The sequence below is a fragment of the Eptatretus burgeri genome, chromosome 11, assembly GCF_056783735.1.
Source record: "Eptatretus burgeri isolate ZD-2024b chromosome 11, Ebu_testis_v1, whole genome shotgun sequence".
Taxonomy (NCBI): Eukaryota; Metazoa; Chordata; class Myxini; order Myxiniformes; family Myxinidae; genus Eptatretus; species Eptatretus burgeri.
Genome location: NC_140971.1, coordinates 10,555,428 through 10,576,423, shown reverse-complemented (window position 1 = coordinate 10,576,423; position 20,996 = coordinate 10,555,428). Strand labels below are relative to the sequence as shown.

The window sequence follows — 20,996 nt, the reverse complement described above, 5'->3', positions numbered from 1 at the left end:
TTATATATCTACACCAGGAAAGGACTCCTGGGAATATACTCCATATTCCCCGCACCAGTCACGTATGTGTGGCGGTCCCATACTTTGCATATACAGTACGTTGTACTGCCAATGTACACTGGTGTTTCCATTTTTAGCTCACCTGGATTTTAGTCAGGTGAGCCTATGCGATCAAGCAATGTCCGTAGGTCAATCGGTCTGTAAACACGTCAGTCATTATCGCTTGAACCAAACGCACAATTTTGATGAAACATGGCCACAAGCTTCATAACTGATGCCGAACAAAGGTGTATCGACCGCATCAAAATTTGTGCTTCAAAAAAGGTGGTCTGCATGGGGGTGGGGGGGGGCAGGGGGGTAGGACCTCCCAAAATGGGTACTTGCTCTCTTCTCCGAAACTACACACACGATTTTGATGTGATGTACCAAAGTTTGTTCACAGCATAAAAAAAATCTGGGTCTAAGGGGGTCTGCATGGCTTTTGAGTGACTTGCTCCTGATCCAGGTGAGCTTCATGGCAGGCATCCTGTTTAAAAATAAAAAATAAATAAATTGTCCACTATCTTTGTCTCCATTGAGCAAAACGGAGATGCATGCAAACATCGGGGCAGAATGCAAGCAAGATGACAGAAAAATGTGAATTTTATTCATTCGATACATGTGATTAAAACCACAACTCAAAATGATAGAACATGGTCTCACTTTCTTGGGAATCCTCAGTCTGGAGACCAGACTGTCTACTAAACGTGTAAGGTTCATGGGCTCCAATATTGCCAATTTATTAATCAGTTCTCAAGTCAATGGCAGCTGTATAACAGGAGTCTTCTTGAGGCTAATCTTAAATCTGTTATCTTGGTTTAAAACTTTTCACGAAATAAATGTGTGCAAGAAATTGTGGAAAAAAAAAAAAAAAAAATAAAATGTTGCCTTCATTGAATACCCCAGGATGACTGTAGTTAAGGCTTAGATATGCTCATAAGGTGGCCTCAGAGCATCTAGACCCGTAGGAGTTGATGTGGCGCCTGGATCCCTGGCCAAGTAGACCGAGCTGGCAAACCGTCTCGTGAGGAATCGTACAGTAGCACATCCTCAATGGAGTGCTAACCATGACCCTGGATATGCCACGGTCATAAGCACTTGCTGCAAGTGTCATGAAAAGCTGAACCCTTGAGGGGGAGTAAAAACAAGAAGAAAATTGTTGATTTATCAGCCGTCAGAGATGAAAAGATGCTTATGTTTTTGGTTTTACTCTTTGTCCATGCTATTGAAGGCCAGTGAGCCAGAAAACCATTCGTGGATTGATTACCTTTCTAAGAGGTGGGCTGCCATTGATTTAAAAAAGAAAGAAAGAAGAAGAAGCTTCTAAGCCTTAGGCCTATGTATGCTGGATGATGCTGTGTTTAACAGTGTAGCAGCTAACACTGCTTTTGGCAGTGAGTGGTTCTGTCTTTCACAGACTGCATATAAAGTTGGAAGTTCGATTTTTAACTTTATTTCATTTCCTGGCTATAACTGAACATCCTTTTCACCTCGCACACACAAAGCGAAAAGTGGGGTTTTGCAATCGGTTCACTTTGTCTTTCTGTCTATAGGCATCAGTCTGTGAATGACGAACTACTTCATTTTAATTGAATGTTATAGTCTGAACACTGGAGAACTTGTGAGCCTGGTGTTGGCTTAGCAGTTAGGGTGGTGGCTTGAAGTCATAGGGTCCTGAGTTCGAGCCCCGTTTGCTACCGAATTAACACCAGGGCGTTGACTCAGCCTGTCATCCTTCCGAGGTCGGCGAAAGGAGCACCCGTATACTGGTAATAGGGGCACTGCATCAGCGGCATAGCTGCGCCCTTAACCAATGATGCAACCAGCAGCGAAAAAGGCAGCACACGGTGGAAACTGTAGAACTTGAATCGGAACATGAACCTGCTGTTCAGCAGTACTTTCGCTTTGAATTTGACAAATTGTATGGAATCTTGTCTCGATTGCTGATGTGCAGCAGAGTAAGGTAATTCATTTGACTCTGTCTGCCTGTCTGGCAGTCAAACAAAATTGAAAATCATTCGAAACAGGAAACGTACTGTTTTTATGGATGTCATTAAGGACACAAACAACAGGCACAAATAAATAATTTAACATGTTAAATAAGGTGGTGTAAAAGATGGTGCATCAACGGCAGTAAACTTCCCAAATATTTTTTTTCCTTTCTGCAGCCGTTAAAACTTTTCTTTTATTTGAAATTCATTATATACTTGAACACTGCAGAACACAAGTCGCCTTCTTCACACTTTCAAAAACCTTCAGTTTATCAGCACTGATTCGATAAATTTTTATGGCATCTAATGCCCTGAGGGCAGAGTCAGGCCGAGGTCACATTTGCTACGGCGGCCGTGGGGTCTCCAGAATCTACGGCCACAAGCAATTATACGGCGGCCGCAGTATTGCCACGGTCACACAATGTAGCAGTCATGTTTTTATTTTTCGGGGAGCCGCACGGCGTATTTAGGCCGAAGTCACATTTGCCACGGCGGCCGTGGGTCCCAAAATCTACAGCCATTAGCAATTATACGGCGGCCGCAGTATTTCCACGGTCACACAATGTAGCAGTCACATGTTTTTATTTTTCGGGGAGCTGTACGGCGTATTTATAAATTGTGGAGACCGAAAACGTGGGGTTGCCGTACGGTCTTTGATTTGATATCGCACGGTGACCTTGGGGCGTTCCTGCGGCGGCCATAGAATTTTCAAGGCAGACGCAAGGCGACCGCAAGGTGACCGCAGGCGGGCCCTAAGGCGAACGTGCGGCCAGACGGACGGTAACGAATGGGTTAAAAAATATATTTTTTTTTACCAGTTTTTTTTTCCGGCTTGTCGAATTGCTACGGCGAACGTAGAAATGAAAAAAGTTATAACTCCGCGTTATAATTCCACGGCGACCTTACGGCCTGTAAAATATAGCCATACGGCATGGGGCCACCATGAGGCCACCTCAGAAATTCTGCGGCCGCCGCACGTTTCTGTCAATTCAGAGGGCGTACGGCCACCGTATCCTCGCCGTAAAGCAAATGTGACTTAGGCCTAACTGAGATTCAGTGTTCAGATAAATATGGTGGCGCATAACACTGTTTCCTGCAAAATGCAAAGCAAGTGTTTAAAGGACCCTTCTCATGTTTTCTCATGATTGCGTGGGGTAAGGTGTTCCATGAACTTTGGTTGTCTGTGTAATGGCTGGTGTCAAAACGGTGGATAATGGATATCTAAACGGGGTTGATTTGTGGCTGGTGCCCACTATTGATCAGGACCCGTGCAGTTTGTCTCTGTGTGTCGTGGGTTCTTGCTCACCATTCTCGTGACACCACCCACAATTGTGAGCTCAAAAACGAATAAGAAAAAAATCATATGTCCGCCTTTTCAGTGGTATCGTAAGCCCAATACATCTTCGGAAGTGTCATATTCACAATCACCAAGCCCTCCTGATAAGTTTTCCATTCATTGTAAAACGACCGAAGCGACTGTTCAAACGATCATCAAATATCGAAAGGTTGGAGCTGATAAGAATCATGGGCCTTGTGAAGGTGACCGTACACATCGGCTGCAGGCCTCTGGTGTCAGCCTATGGTCCAGGGCAGTTTAATTAACCGAGATATACATCGCCACGATATGCCGGGTGGTCATAAAGTCTGCAAACATAGATCATATGTCATTCTGTTGCAATTTGGTTGGAAGATAATTTCCCTCACTGGATTGGACAACGTGGCCCTGTGGAGTGGGCTGCATGCTCGCTAGATCTGAACCCCCTTGATTACTTCTTCTGGGGTATGCACAAGGCACAGGTTTATTCAGTGAAGATCAGAGACACGAATCATCCGAGGAAATGCATCACGGATGCATTTACAGGGATTGATGTAAACGCTGCATCGATGCACCGCGTTCATTGCAATTTTTCACAGCGCTTTGAACTGTGCATTTCTCATGAGGGACAATACATTGAACATGTCATGTATTGTGACTTATTGTCAATAAACCATTTATAATGTATATTCACCAAGGTTTCCAGACTTTATGGCCACCCTGTACTATACATTGTTGTGGGCCAGGGTCCGGTGACAATAAACGACCACTAGGTGGAGCAGTGGAGTCGTCTCCCACTGAATACCCGGAATTTACGTCGTGACCCTTGGATAACTCCAAAGGTCACGGGTCCCTTAGCGGACCGTGGACACCAATATTTTGACCGTGTGGCATAGGGTTAATTGTCTCGATCTCCAATACACCTACATAACCACGCTGTCTAGCTACTGGGGAAACCACACCCTCGGCCGACTCTGTCCGATCCGAGTCGCAGGTATCGACTCGGATCCTGCGTAACTGAGCAGAGTTACCAGAGCCGCGCTGGTCCCAATGACAACTTACGGCACCAACGGCCTTACTATTTCTCCAATCCGCACCGTGCTGGGTCAATGAAAGAAAATACGAACAACAAACTGGAACATTTAACACGCGGGCTTATTTTACAATAGGCAATAATCGGGAAGGGAGACACAGAGCAGAGTTATCACGAATAAGAAATGTAATTCACAATGTACAAGGCATTTAACAATTCTACTTACAGACGGGGCCCATGGACACACACACACACACACACACACACACACGAAAATGGACCCCGTGGGTCTTTATTCGGTAGAGTCGGGCCGGGTTCCTTCCTGCATCGTGCGGTCACACCGACTCCAAACCACCACGGTGGGACTCGAACCCACGACCCGAAGTCCACGGCCCACGTTCTTGGCAGCTCGGCTGCCACTACCACGATAAGCCACCGCAAAGAGCCGCAGACGACGACCGAGACCAAGCCACCACAACCGCAGACGAAGCCAATCACCACCAAGACTGCAGACAAAGCCAATCGCCACCAAGACCACAGACAAAGCCAATCGCCACCAAGACTACAAATGCTCTAACAATTACCAATTCTCTCCTCTCTTGAGGTGGATGCGATTTCTTCTTTCGCCACTCGCCTCCCGATTGGACAAGGCGCCATAGTAGCTTTCGGCATGCTCGCCTCCCATTGGCTGGGGTGCGTGTGTGATGCTCGCCCTTCGCTCATTGGCTGGAGGAAAAGTCCCATGCCCTTCTTTGGAGCGGAGCCTCGATCTGAGGGAAGGGAGGCTCCGCCCACACCTTCAGCCAAAAACATGTGGGCAATGGCGACCAGGTTGAGTGAGGTACGGTGCCGTTGTTGTTGATGTTGAAAAATGTTGAAAAACCTAACTAAAAAATAACTCGTAATACACATGCAAAATTCCCATTAGACAGAAGGAGGGATTCTAACTATTTAACACATACTTATCGAAATAATTAAGCTTAGGGACTGCTGTCTGTTTGTTATACAAATGGCTGCCAGATTCGAAACAATATGCACATGAGCAGTCGATATGTTTTTGCTTCATGCAAGTAACCAGGGTTGTTTATTTTTGGGATAAATTGAGGCAGCAATATTCACCGGTGCTTATACACCACCCAAATAAAGGGAAGCGTCGGAACAACATTGCCCATTGGGTGTGTACTCTTATTATTATCTATCTATAATTCCAGCAGTGTGTGTGTGTGTGTGTGTGTGTGTGTGTGTGTGTGTGTGTGTGTGTGTGTGTGTGTGTGTGTGTGTGTGTGTGTGTGTGTGTGTGTGTGTGTGTGTGTGTGTGTGTGTGTGTGTGTGTGTGTGTGTGTGTGTGTGTGTGTGTGTGTGTGTGTGTGTGTGTGTGACCGCTGTTTCTCGACAACCACTGGTCCGATCTAATTGAAACTTGCCAGGTATATTGCTGGGGACCTGAGGATGTGCCTTTTCAAGGTTTGATATTAATCGGACAAGTGCTTCCCAAGTTATGGCCATTTATTTACCAAACCAATGGGAAGACACGTTGCGTGGGCGTGGCCGATGGGGAAGGGAAGCACAGCCACGTTCCCCATTACGGGTTACAACGTACGGGCTTCCGGAGAGTGATGACTTCGTGTATTCTAATAATTTCTCGATTTCTTATGCGCATTTATAGATAAACAGAATGGCCCAAGTTATCATCATTTTCATATTAGACGGTGTATAAATTTCGGGAACATCGGAGTGCTGGTATGCTCCGAACCAGGAAGTAAATTTTTTCTGTCTCTTCTCTTCTCTTTTTGTTTTTCCTTGCCACGACATTGCGAAAAGGTAAAATATGTTGGTGCTAATTGAATAATTGGGTATTAAAAATAAATTGCGAATAATTGTAACTGCGAATAATATCGAACTTCCGGGTCACGCACGTACGGGCACGTGAGAGCAAAGAAACGGCCTGTGTGGTTTATTTATTTATTATTATTATTATTTTTTTTTTTTTTCGGGCACTTACTAGTATCCAATGAATACACTTGTCTGTCTTTTAAATCCTTGACTCACCTAATTGATTCAACCGATCTTTTCAGTCCTTTTTCAATGGAACAGAAACCTTCCAAGGCCATGGCTCTTATTTATTACCCTCGCTGGATGAGAGGGGATTACATTTCGGTCCATTTGTCTGTCGGTCTGCCTGTCTTCTATTTTTGTTTGTCTGTTTGTTTGTCCGCACAGAACTTTGGTGTTTTTCGCCGCAACCACATTAGATTGAGACAAAATTTTCACCATAGGAGTGACTACTCATGTAGAATGTTTTATTGATAATTATGATGTCATATGTCACGTGGTGTGGCAGCCATGTTGGAAAAATGGAAAGGCTTTGGACCTCGATCTCCGAAACCGCACCAAGGAAAAAATTGAAACTTGGCACATGGCAAGTACTCCTCATGGGGAATAAGTGTGGATATTTTTGACTTCATAGGTGCCTTCATTATGACATCATAATTGAATCTGTAGAACGCTACATCTGATCAGTATGAAAATTGTTGAGGGTCATCTCAGGATAAAATGGTCCACAGAAAAAAAATATCTGATTACATCACTGGTCAGGTGATTCGGCAGCCACATTGTTTGAAAAAATATATATATATATATATGTATATGTATATATATATATATATATATATATATATATATATATATATATATATATGTATATGTATATATATATATATATATATATATATATATATATATATATATATATGTATATATATCTATGTTTATATATACCTTCAAAAATCTTCTCTGAAGTGGCTGAACAGATTGAGGCAAAACTTTACAAGTATGACCACCTATCCATGAGAAACAAAATGTTCACACATATGACATCATCGGTCACATGGTTTGGCAGCCATGTTGGATTAAAGAAAATATTAAATAATATTTTCTCTACCACCACGAAATCGATTGATTTGAAACTTCACGATTATGATTGAGTAGTGATGGGGAGGTTTCAAATTTCAACTTGATCAGACACATTGACTGGCAGCCAGAATTATTTAATTTTTTTGATCTGGGTTCTTTTTTTATTTTTTATTTATGATTGTTATTATTATTATTACTATTATTATTTTGAATAAGGCCCACTTGGCTGTGCTTGGATGGATTTGATGGTAGAGGAGTAGCAGCTGAAATGCAAATTCTATCCAGGTTCCTCCTTATGACGTCATCTTTTCTTTTTGTTCAGGTTCCTTCTGATTACTCCAATGCAGGACTGTTCCTATTTGGTCTTCCATTTGATTTGAGTTGAATTTATTATAATCCCATTCTAAATTCAATTGAATAATAATTAAAAGAACGTCATGGGTCAGGGTCGGGTGTCCGATCAAACCGGCGTTGCATCAAAGCGGGACGTCTTGGTACCCGGGCGTCACTGGCAGCAGTTATAAAGTGACATTTCTAGTTATGTCTCTTATTAATTACATAACACACCAGTACACAAACGCCACACACAACTCCACACAAAACAAGTCCTGGTGATGGTCTGCAATCTCTGATTGCTCTTTTTCTTGTTTTTTATTATTTTTTTTCATTGCCACCACTATTGTAGGGCAATCTCCTTGCATTTGCTGCAAATTTTTGTATGGCATTCCATTTCTTACTACTTATTCACAACAAAGTTGATTAAATCCTGTAACGAGCAATAAAACCTGATGCTGGCGACCTTGTATTCCTCTGATATGCCCTCACCAAGGAAGTGAACTTTGTGCTTTTACAATGCAATATGAGGCAGTATTGTGATTAAAGCATTTATTCGGCCTTCTTTTAATCCTCCTTTCAGTGATCTTTACCCTGTTCAGAGCTACCTCAAAAATCACGAGGGAGCTCAGAAGCTTTGGTGTAACAATCTGCTATAGTAACAACATAAACTCCTCCTCCTCCTCCTGTGTTGTACAAAGTCCTTCCCTGGCACACCTGAACTCGTATCCACCCACTAGGCCTTCAACAGCAGATTGAGGGAGTACTGCTCTCCCCTCTGGGTTGGTGCCCCTGTCTCACTTTCCTCAGCTTTACGCCTTGGAAACCAAAGCCTTCATTGGAATCTCCTGCACTGAAGCAGAGTCCAGGGGCCTGTCACTTTCCCAGCGCAGATAGGTCGGTGGTCTTTCTTCTTCTGCCTCCTTTCTAGTCATGCACCCTCTGTTCTTTCCATGCTCCCCTCCCCCCGAACCTCCCCTCCTCCCACACCTACGCGCACGGTCCACCATCAACCCGCTTCTTGTGAAACTCCAAAATCCCAGAATCACTGCTCACCTCCACTCTCTTTCCCACCTGTTGAACCAACTTCCACATCCTCTTCAATCTGATTCTTCCATCCAAGTCTTAAAGACAACTCTTTACCATCATCTCAGGTCATTCCCAATCCAAAATCATGATCTTTTCTACTCCAGTTAACCTCCACCCTCTCCACTCCCAAGCCTCCTTCAAAATTTCCAGTTTTTCCTGCCTGAGAGTGTGCTTCTGTTTCCATTTCATCCACCCCATGCGTTCTCGCATCCCCCTCATTCTTCTCCATGCCAATCCACCCATTATTTGTCCAATTCGCCCTCTATTTTGTCCTTCAACGTTGCTGTTAGTGTCCTCCCCCCCCCTTCCCCCATAACTGTTCCTTTTGTTCTATTGCGTCCTCATCCGTTCAATGTTCTCACTTTCATGAGCCTGGACTTTCTATCGTCTGGAAACAAAGCAAGACTTTTCATATGCTTTTCTGATTGTTAATATGCAGTACCATACTCTGTTACAGAGCGCCAGTGCTGCTGAAGCAATTTCTTGGCGAGGGTTATACTGGGTGGTTTGCCATTGCCTTCCCAATGTTTCTAAATACCAAAGTATATATTGTATATGTATATATATATATATATATATATATATATATATATATATATATATATATATATATATATATATATATATATTTCAGAATAAAATTATTTTCTTGATATAATTTCTTTTCTAAATAAAGAATCTTTTTTTTTTTTAACTACCTTTTCTTTTTCATGACCCAAATTGTTACCCCCTTCCAAGGTTTGTCATTAATCTGGTATTTCACTTTTATTGATAATCCTCAAACCCACCATGATTTCTGTTTTAAAGTTGGGTGACTTATCTAGCAGTGTACTTCAAAGCATCCGATGAAGCCGTTGATTCAATGCTTCATGTCTGCTTTGACTTTCTCTTCATCCATGAAATACATCTGTGCATTCGGCTTACTAATTTCTCAATGTTATTAAACCCCAAGGTTTTTCTTTGCCTATGTTCTTTTATTTATGAATGCATATTCTACATGAGCAGTTTATGTTGTAGGAAGTTTTTCCTCCCTCCCCCCCCCTCAAAGAAAAACATCAATTTTATTATACATATTGTTTTGTATTTTGCATCGCATCCCCATACAGCAATAATAGCAACCACTCTTTCACCTTTTCTTTTCTTATCTGAATATCCTGGGAACAGGCAAGCCGCAGCCTGAGGAACAGCAAGATCGAGTGTGCCTGAGTGGCTCGTTTCCCATACGAAAAGGTCGAACTCAGCTTCACAAGTGGTCGGAGCGTTTCGTTAGCCTTTGTGGGACTTGCTTAATTGTGGCATCGACGCACGATGGCTACCAAGGCAAGACGCAATGCCTGCCTCTTATTGGAGGAAAGGTAAGCTTTTCAATGGTAAAAATCTCAATGATGAGAGAACCACATACGGTAATGGTAAAAAAAATATGAGTGATGTGTTTGATGCTGTTACTTTTTAAAACGGTACTTCTGTTCCAGCACAAGTGCTTTTTCCAGAATGGTGATGTCTTATAACTTTTAACTTTACCGAAGTTACTTTATGAGGTTTGTCATCATTTATTCTTGATTATGCTGAGATAGTCTTGCTGCCCATCAAAAGAGGTCCTTTTGTATTCACAATACACTTGGTCTCTGACTTCTCTTGCCTGGGTTTTAATCTCAGCCCAGCAACCATCTGTCAGCCAGGGTTATTATTGCATGCGAACGTGTTATTCCTTGAATGGACGTTAAATTGGGCGTTCCATCTGCCAGCATTAGTTGGTGGACGCTAAAGATACTATGGTGTCCTCTGAAAAGTGTAGGCAGGTCATTGCCAGCACTCTGGACAAATTCCAAATTCCCACTAAAGGGGCACTGCATTAGCACAGCTGCACCCACAGAAAATGATGCTGCCTATAGCCAGGTGCTGCATATTAAAGAAGAAGAGGAATGTACACTGTAACCACGAAAAGGATAGCCAAGACTCTTGAGGTATGCACATTGCCCCCTGAGCTGTCCAGCTTGGGTTCTCATCGTGCAGGTGTGTGCACCGTCCCTCGGATGGACGTTAAACTCGGTGTCCCATCATCTGCCAGCATAATTTGCTGGAAGTTAAAGATCTCACGGTCTATTTCACGAAAATTATATAGATTCTAGTTATCACCGGCACTCGAACCATATTCTAAATTCCTTCCCTGACTTTTGGGAAGGCGATGACAAACCACCCAGCATAATGTTTGCTCAGGAACTGCTTTGGCAAGACCGGTGCTCTGTAAAGACTATGATGCATTGATGATGATAGTCACCAATATGTGTCTATACAAAAAGAAGAAGCCAGAGCTTTTTGATAAGACAGTATATTCATGATGAAACTTCACAGGAGAAAATGATGTGGACCGTTATTTGTGATATTGATGATTCTTCGTATGGCCTTGGTCTGATTCAAAATTGGCGTCATTGGCCTGGTGGCTCGTTGATGTTGATGGCAGTTGAATTTGAAAATATAAATACATTTGCTCTGAAACCCCACTGAAGTCTATAAAATCTGGTAGCAAAAACACAATCATGGATTTTGTTCATATATGTACCTCTATATTGGCAGTTTGCCATTGATGGAAAATTTGGTGCTGAACAAGTCTGTTTAATGAGAGCTATATCTTGCAGGTATGTGTGTGTATGAGAGAGGATATCATTCTGGTTTCCAATTTCCATTTTGATTTGTCTCTCCGACTGAGCATGGCAGTTGGTCGATTATGGTAATGTGCCAGTATTTCATTACATTTAAAAGTTGTTTTTGTTAAGCTGGTGGCATGTGATGTGTCAGAGGTGCTCACTCTTTTTTTAATATATATTACATGCCAAACCTGGAGGTGTGATGCTCAATGGGTCAAGATATCTGTTGATCTCCAACCGGCAATGTGGTGTTGTCCAAACTTGTTCATTTAAGAGATAAAGCATTTATAAGCGACACATGGACACCAGGCTTGCCAACCTGTTGAGGTAAAAAAAAAATCGTGAGGCTTGCTTGTGCCATGCCAAAAGCCGAAGGCACGGCGGCGAACACATAAGCACAAACCGAGCCTTGACTGGTGGGGTTCGGGGCCTCAAGTGCGAGATCCCGAAAGCCCAAGGGTTGAAGGTGTTCTCTGGGGCATTCTTGGCTGTTTTGAGGAATTATTTTTCAACACTGATCCAGTCAGTTTTATACTGGCACAATATGGTATGTGAAACATTCCATGTATCTATAATGTGTGTGTCGTGTCATGTCTCCTCCATAACTCTAAAACAATGAAACTTTGCAAGCATACTAAGAAAACTCCAAGAAGTGCAAGAAAAAAAAAGCACCCCTTTTGAAGATAATTGACGGCCTTATTTAATCATATCTTTAATCAGGCGCATCCTCGGTCACTGCTCTCCATGGGGTCTTAAGGCATATCCTAGGTAACTTTGCTGGGGTCTGAAGCCGCCATGATTTTTGGCCTGCTCAACCATGCCTTCATTTCAAACAGGCTGCAACGATTTCTTAACGATAAAGTTTTTCTCTTCACTTTCCTCACTCGTATTATCAAATGCCTGTTCATCAAAGCTACAAATCTCTGTATATACATCGCTTTTGTACGTATTCTAGTTTTCGTATTAGGAGGTTGGAGCGATTTCATGCATTATATGATGCAATTTAACACCATCTGCTCTCACGGACAAATTATGATAGATCATCGAAATATTATTTTGGCTTTGAGGATCAGATATTGTCCGGACTAAATAAGTGTTGAAATCTGTTGTGAAATCTGATAATTTAAAGAAACGAATCTTTTAACTAAGCCGATATACCTATTTACTGCAAGCAAGGCTATGTTTTCCTGTTTAAATGTGACATTTAATGTGACACATGTTTAAAATGTGACATTTCCAAAGCATTAAACTTATCTTTTTCTACTATTTGGAGAATTATATTGAGTCAGCAAAAAGTTTAGGAATGTGCCAAAATGAACGAGCTTCATTGAGCTATATGATTTAATGCATTCACTGCTTGACATCGTTCGTTCCTTGTCCCCCAGAGGGACTGCCGATCCAGAGCGTCTGCCAAATCTGTGTCTGTTTTCAGAGTTTTTTGCGAGGTGCTCTTCAGGGAATCAAAGCAAATCTGTTCAAAAACGGATGCTCTAAAATAAAGGTATAACGTTTGCGTGAACCGATGTACCACACGACGCGTACACAGAAGAGCAGACAACGTGGCGGATTATCTACGATTTTTATTTCACGGGCAATTAAACTTTGCGATGTCTCCAGGGTTGTTCTCCATCAAACAGCAACTCTTTTGTGGATAAAGGTGTTATTTGAAAAAAATTATTTAATTTCTTCAACTGCTGTGGGGGGGCAGTGAAGACCGGCTTTAAAGTTAAATGGATCCTATATGGTATGCACCTACAGCCTGACCCAACCGTTCCTTATCAAACATTTAAATGGAGTGCTTGCTCGGGTGCTTAAACCACTTTCCGAGCGCCCTACAGTTGATAGCGGCACAGTTCATGTCCCAATCGAGATGCACAGTCAGCAGTTGTTACAAGGTAGAGGTACATGATTTACAAAGGTTATATGGTTTCTCTTTGTGAGTTTCAAAGCAAAATATATTTGATAACACCCGATGAATTTTATGAGACAGTATGAATCGTAATTAATGCTCCACCGCATGTCTGCCTTCTCTTCTCCGTCCCTCCTTGCTCCCCACCTCCTCCTCTCGCTCCTCCTCATCCTCCCCACCCTCTCTTTCTCTCCCCCCTCTTTCTCCCCCCCCCCCACCCTTTAGTATTCCCATCATTGAAGAGACGAGTAGTATTTGCTACAGTAAAACAATATACCATGAAAATGATGCTTTTTATGACGTTTATTAACTAGAAATAGATTTTTATTTTTTTGTCCTGCCTTGTGCCTTGTATTAAATATGATAAAAACGCTTTGTCTTTATAAGACAACCTAAATATTTATAATCGTTAACCGTTAATCTATCAGGCTTAGTAAAGAACCAAGGAAACGCAGTCCGGTGTTTTATATAGGCCCATAAATGATGTCAAGCTTCACGGTTATATTTCATATAAGAAAAACCAAGATATTGTGCAACTACGAATAATTATAATTGATCCACTTCCGATGGACGTCGTCAGACTGCTTCGTTGTCTTGAACAGTTCCTTTGGAGTTCCCTGTCAACACACGAACCCTTGTTGGCCAGTTCTACTTGTATAATGGACGACGCCACGATGTGCATGATGATGTGAATGGGTTGGTTTTTTATTCTCTTTCATGAGGCTGAACACACTCTCCTCTCCTGTCTTGCTCGGTGGGATAACCCCAATCAATTGAGATATTTATCTTCATAAAGCATCACTGGTGTTAACATCTGATATCTATACACACAACCCCATATCATGTCCATTCTGTGATGCTGTTCCTTGTCCTCTTTATTAGAGTTTTTTTTTTCCCCAGACTGCATTAAGAATATCATGTTTCTCAAGTTGGTGGACTAATCTACAAATTCGTTCGTGCAGGTGTGAAATGAAGCAAGTTTGAGTACTTTGCACAGAAAAATTCCACCGAGTCAAACGTGCAATCTTCCTTCCTTCCTTTCTTCCTTCCAAAGATCTTGCATGATTGAAGCCACTATCATCAAAGGGCAATTTCTCTAAGTTCTGAGAAGCAGCTTTCACATAAAATGCTCTCATTCCTTTATATACATAACTTCCTTTCATCACAAACATAAATGTCCGTCATCAAATCTTTTCAACCTCTGCTTTGTTCCTCTTCCAACTGAGAGTTTGGAGTCACCTCGGTGGTTTGTAATATTCTGAAAGTCCACTTTTGTGATATCTTCGACCTGTTAATGGCATCCAATGTGACAAACTTGCTAAGTAGCTTTTTGAAGAAGACTGTAATTGCATACCAGGTACGTACCAGGATCTTCTCGCTGCAGAAGCAGGTTGATGTGGGTGAAAGTGGGAAACACTGACTCGTGGACAAACAAAGTTTTCTTCAGTTCTGGGATCTTCACGTGCATCAAGCAACCTAAACTGAATCTTCCTTGGAATGTATGTTCAGATTTGAAATAGTTTTTCAAAGAACTGTCAGCTTGCATGATTCGAAACACACCATTTTCTAAGCTAAGTCATCAAACATTGACATACCTGATACCCTTGTGGTAATCACTGTCACAGAAAACACAAAATTCTTTAAGAATATCTTTACGATTTGTGCTTTTTATCAAGCTAGTGGGCTGACAGGATGGCCTAGAGGTATGCACACTCACCTCCAAAGTGTCTGTCCTGGGTTTGAATCCCAACCCATCTATAAACTGTCATCCCTGTGTTTCACAGGCAGGGCGATTCATAAATTTGTGTGCCGTCCCTTGGATGAACATTAGACAGGCAATCGCTGTTCGTCTTTCAGCATTCGGTGGTGGACGTTAAAGATCCCACGGTGTCCTTCGTGAACAGTAAGAGTATTGGCAAGCTATCGCTGGCACCCTGAACAAATTACAAATTCCTGCTCTAATCAGTAGAGGGCTGATTCTAATCATTGGCATAGCCAATGCCCTCAGCCAATGATGCTACCCCATAGCCCTGTGCTGCATACAAATGAGGAAGAATCGAGCCAGTAAGACGTCCATGTCAAAACCTGACACCTGCTGAAGTTCACCTGAAGCTCGGGGGCAAGGACAGCCCATTAAATTGCATGCACCATCCTTTTGTTGTATAGGTCAGACGTGAGAAGTAAACCAATGGTTGACCCTGGTATTGTCGACACAGAACCCAACACAGTTACTCCAAGGAATGCCAAGACTCTCCAGGACATTCGATCTTACTAAGTATTGCAAAATTGGTGCCACACTCATGGCCTGGTTTTGTGCACGCGCCTCAATAGAGTTAAGACTTGGTTTCTGTTTGCAGCGAAAAATCCTCACTCTCAAAGGATTTAACTTTTCAGCGTCATGTCACTAGATCCACCCACTCCAAGACTGAAATGTCTGGTCTTCATCTCTTCAACCAACGCAGGGTTTAAGCTACTTGTAAAACACTTCCATCTTTAAAACTGATGCACTAGCACACCTCTACTTTGTGCATAAGTTGTGGATGGCCACCAATAGTATTTGAAAACCCAGTCCTTACCCTGGAAGTAAGGAGTGATGGTTGTCTTCGTCCTACAACTGGAATACTAAAATACAGAGAGGCCACCAGCCTGTCTGTGGTGTGAAAGTAACGGGCCTTGACACTCAGCCTCGTCGTGGGACATCTTGATTACTTTGAGAGCCTTGCTTAGGCCTAAGTCACATTTGCTCTACGGCGAGGATACGGCGGCCGTACGCCCTCTGAATTGACAGAAACGTGCAGCAGCCGCAGAGTTTCTGCGGTGGCCTCAGGGTGGCCCTACGCCGTTTGGCTATATTTTACAGGCCGTAAGGTCGCTGTGGAATTATAACACGGAGTTATAACTTTTTTCATTTCTACGTTCGCCATAGCAATTCGACAAGCCGAAACAAAAGAAATGGTAAAAAAAAAACAAAAATTAACCCATTCGTTACCGTCCGTCTGGCCGCACGTTCGCCTTAGGGCCCCCTGCGGTCGCCTTGCGGGCATCTTGAGGCTACCTTGCGTCTGCCTTGAAAATTATATGGCCGCCGCAGGGCACCCTTAAGGTCACCGTGCGACATCAAATCAAAGACCGTAGGGCAACCCCACGTTTTCGGTCTCCACAATTTCTAAGACCTAGGCCTAAGTCACATTTGCTCAACAGCCAGGATACGGCGGCCGTACGCCCTCTGAATTGACAGAAACGTGCCGCGGCTGCAGAGTTTCTGCGGTGGCCTCAGGGTGGCTCTACGCCGTATGGCTATATTTTACAGGCCGTAAGGTCGCCGTGGAATTATAACTTCTTCTTCCTCTTTCGGCTTGCTCCCGTTAGGGGTCGCCACAGCGGACCAACCGTCTCCATTTCGCTCTATCCTCCGCATCTTCCATTGACACTCCAACCACCCGCATGTCCGCCCTCACCGCATCCATGAACCTCTTCTTTGGCCTTCCTCTTCTCCTCCTGCCTGGCGGCTCCATCTTCAACATCCTTCTCCCGATATACTCCGCTTCCCTCCTGTGCACTTGTCCAAACCATCTCAATCTCACCTCTCTCACTTTGTCTCCAAACCGTCCTACCTGCGCTGTCCCTCTAATATACTCATTTCTTATCCTATCCATCCTCGTCACTCCCAACGAGAATCGCAGCATCTTTAACTCTGCCACCTCCAGCTCTGCTTCCTGTCTTTTTGTTAGTGCCACTGCCTCCAAACCATACAACATAGCTGGTCTCACTACCGTCTTGTATACTTTCCCCTTCACTCTTGCAGCTACCCTTCTGTCACAAATCACTCCTGCAACTCTTCTCCACCCACTCCATCCTGCCTGCACTCTCTTTTTCACTTCTCTCCCACACTCTCCGTTACTTTGGACAGTTGATCCCAAGTATTTAAACCAATCCACCTTCCCCACCTCAACTCCTTGCAACTGCACCATACCACCACCCTCCCTCTCATTTACGCACATGTACTCCGTCTTACTCCTACTGACTAACATTCCCCTTCTCTCCAGTGCGTACCTCAACCTCTCAAGACTCGATTCAGCCTGCTCCCTACTCTCCCTACAGATCATGACGTCATCCGCGAACATCATAGTCCATGGAGACTCCAGTCTGATCTCGTCCGTCAACCTGTCCATCACCATTGCAAACAGGAAAGGGCTCAGAGTCGATCCTTGGTGCAATCCCACTTTAACCTTAAACCGGTCCGTCATTCCTACCGCACACCTCACCGCTGGAATTATCTGCCTTGAAATTTAACCTTGAAAACAAATCGCCTATCCATGAGGAACAAAAAGTTATCCACATATGACATCATAGGTCGCATGATTTGGTAGCTATGACTTAAAAAAAATTTTTTTTGAAGAACAAAACTTTTAAAATCTTCTCCAGAGTGGCTTGACAGATCGAGAGGAAACTTCACCGACATGTTCCCCAAGCCAGGCAGATACCAGGGTGTTCACAAATAATTAATGGCTCATGTTGCCTGGCAGCTATATTGGATTCAACGAGAATCTGAAAACAAAAAAAAATTCTCTCTCAACAGCTTCATCAAATCGCCATGAAACGTTACAATTATGATCTATTAGTCATGGGGAATGAATGTTTGAAATTTCAACCTGATCGGGCACATGGTCTGGCAGCCAGAATTATTTAATATTTTGAATCTGCGTTCAGAGATTTAAATCAAACTTCGTACAAGTATGTGTAATGATGTAATAATGTGGGTGGAGGCACATCTGGTGATGTCGAAGAGTGCCCTTCTCGTTTTCTTTCTTTTTTATATACATGGTCTCGGCTCGTGGAGGAGCGAGACTCGTGACTCGAGACATTCACTAAAGGCCCGGTCACACCTTGACGTTTTAGCCAACGTATGCCGATTTTTGAATTTTTTTTCTAAAACGCTAGCACACGTTGAATACGTTATGGGTAAGTTTTGATAACATTGAGAGCACGCTGAAAAACACTGCCATACGTCGTTGTACGTTGGCTTTAAACGTTGTACTTTTTGGTTGTCCTCAAATTTTTTCATGCTTGAAATTTCACGACGTATGCCGGCGTATGACTCACACGTTCCGCTAAGCTGGCCACAAGTTGTATGCACGGTCTGCGATCGTTGACAGACGTCAACACATGCTACTTGTAAGTTAATCATAAGTTGAGACACGCCGAGGTAATGTTTAGCGTACCCGAAACTTATTTCTAACCTATGATTAACGTGTTGTTGGCACGTTACGCGATCGTTGCCACACATCGACAGACGTTACTTTTAAGTTACTCATAGGCTGAAAGACGTCGGTATAATGGATCGTCCTTGCGTCAGCGTCCACGGCCATGGCCAGGACACTTATTTGCAGCATTCTTCAAACTTTTCTTCGGCATGACGAGGATGTTCACACTTCGATGTCTAGCTTGGCTATGATTCCAATTGTCCATCGGCAGCGTCTATTTAAAATAGTCGAGTTTGAGCGTTTTAACACATTCAGAAGAAACGCTTCAAATTTCAAAACCCCAGCGTCAAAAAACAGGCGAGTGACAGCAATTTAAATCGTTCATTGTAAACAATGAAACTAGCTGAGTGGTACCATTTCAAAGTCGTTGAGTGTAAAAAAAATCCAATTGTTGAGCGCAAGCGTCTACTTTCAATAGTGGAGATGCAGCCATTTAAATCGTTGAGTTTATCATTTAAATCGTTAAACGCAAGGACGATCCATCATAACCCACACCCTCCCCCTCACACTCACCTACTACTGCCAACATGAACAAACTACTACTACTACTAATACTGATACTGATACTGTTACTGCTGACATGGACATCGACTCAAAAAGGACTCGAAAACACTGTTGGGTTCCCTTTTATGAGCAGCATTTTTAAATACCAATTCCCAAAACCACTGGGAACACGTCTTTATATGGCAGTTGTCAGCTAGAAACACGTTCATTTTTTTTTTTTTTGTCGACCGGAAGACGTCATTGGAATACGTCTACATACGTCGATGTGTGTTGGGACTACGTAAAGAATTGGTTCAAAGCACGTCAAACATAAGTTAGAAATAAGTTTCGCGTAAAAAAGACATTACCGCGACGTGTTTCGACTTATGAGTAGCTTATAAGTAGCCTTTGTGGACATGTGTAAGCGTCCACATATCGTGTGTAAAACTTATCCCCATCGCAGACGGAACGTGTGTCATACGCCGAGTACGTCGTAAAATTTTGAACATGTTTAAAATTTCTTGACGTACTCTACTTACTACGACGTATGATAGCGTACTTTAGCGTTGTACTCACGTATACGAAACTTACTCATACCGTATTTGACGTGCCCCAACGTTTTAGACACATTTTTCTTAGGTCGGCATACGCTGGCAAGATCGCCAAGGTGTGACCGCGATGTTGACACTTCCATTTCTACGGCAGTTATGATTTGAATCGTTGTGCGTCAGCCTTTTAATAGGCTACGTCACGACATCGTTGGCGATGCGTGCAACACGCTATGCCTAAGTTAGACTATCGTTGTGCATCGGTTGTGAAGGCCGACAACAGGTTCAGCATTCGTTGGTATAAGTTATCTATAACACACCGAAACGTTCTGTGTCCGTTACCAATGCGTTATACATAAGACCAAGTCGCCGAATCTTTAATACGTCCGAATCTTTAAAAAAAAACATCAAAAGTTCAACGTAAGCCAGCGTTTTAGATACATTTTAATACGTTGCCATCGCTGGCTAAAACGTCAAGGTGTGACCGGGCCTTTAGCTTGGAAGTGGCATCAACCTCCCAGTGCACTCTGCATACCAGCATACTGGCAAGATAGCTTAGATTCTAGGTATGCTAACTCACCCTTGAGCTGTTTATCCTGGGTTTGAATCTCGACACAGCTATAAACCTTCAACCTGGTACTTTGCAAGCAGGGCAAGACGTCCTTCTGTGCGCCGTTCCGCACATGGACATTTAAATGGTACTGTCTATTAGCATTAGTTGGTGAACGTTAAAGATCCCACGGTGTCCTTCATGAGGAGTAGGCAAGCCGTTGCCGACACCATGGCTGAATTCGAAATTCCGGCTGTAACCTACAGTGGCATTGCATTAGCGGCACAGCTGCACCCACAGCAAATGATGCTACCTGCGGCTATGTGCTGTATACAGAATAAGAATGCTGAGCTTCAAGCAAGGAAGCAACACGTACCTTTGTTATGACGTGGCCAGGACCACAATTGAACCACGAACCTGTCGGATTAAAAGCAGATGCTCTTGCCATTATGCCATGTAAATGGGCAGCCCCAAAAAAACCAGAAGCTATTTTTCGAATCACCGTTTCTGTTTAACCACCCCCATCCTGTTGCAAGTACCTGCATTAAATCATTCTCACTTCTCAATTACGAAATCTTAGATCTACTTACCCCACCTTGTACACATTCTCTTACAGATCAAGTGTTCCTTTAACGTCACAAGTTCTGAATTCCACGTGTATTGTGCAATTGTGCTCGCAACATACGACTTACCCGTGCAGAGGAAGAATGGGTACGCGCGTCATTAAGGACTTGTCTGACGACAGGATGGAAGTACAAGTCGTCTCCACGATGGAAATGCGAAAATAAAAACACTCGATCGTTCGCTGTCTTTAAAATGATGCAACGTGGACAGCCGGCAGATAAGAAGTCGGATGTTTATTGATGACTTGTATGCATTGGCTT

General features: G+C 43.1%; 1 protein-coding gene and 1 long non-coding RNA gene across 3 annotated transcripts in view; one reads left to right on the top strand and one right to left on the bottom strand.

The window, feature by feature from the left end:
* The window catches only part of PHLPP2 (PH domain and leucine rich repeat protein phosphatase 2), a 106,386-nt gene that overhangs the window by 3,988 nt on the left and 81,402 nt on the right, over positions 1 to 20,996 (top strand). For both annotated transcript variants that reach the window (XM_085845182.1, XM_085845181.1), the window contains exon 2: positions 9,878 to 10,068. In XM_085845182.1, coding sequence (XP_085701308.1) covers positions 9,878 to 10,068 — 191 coding nt within the window. The remainder of the gene's footprint in view (positions 1 to 9,877; positions 10,069 to 20,996) is intronic.
* Positions 625 to 20,984, bottom strand: LOC147016491 (uncharacterized). Its single transcript, XR_015049068.1, has 3 exons — positions 20,805 to 20,984; positions 11,550 to 11,677; positions 625 to 1,166 (listed from the first exon to the last, which is right to left on the bottom strand). It is a non-coding gene; the product is annotated as an uncharacterized LOC147016491 (long non-coding RNA).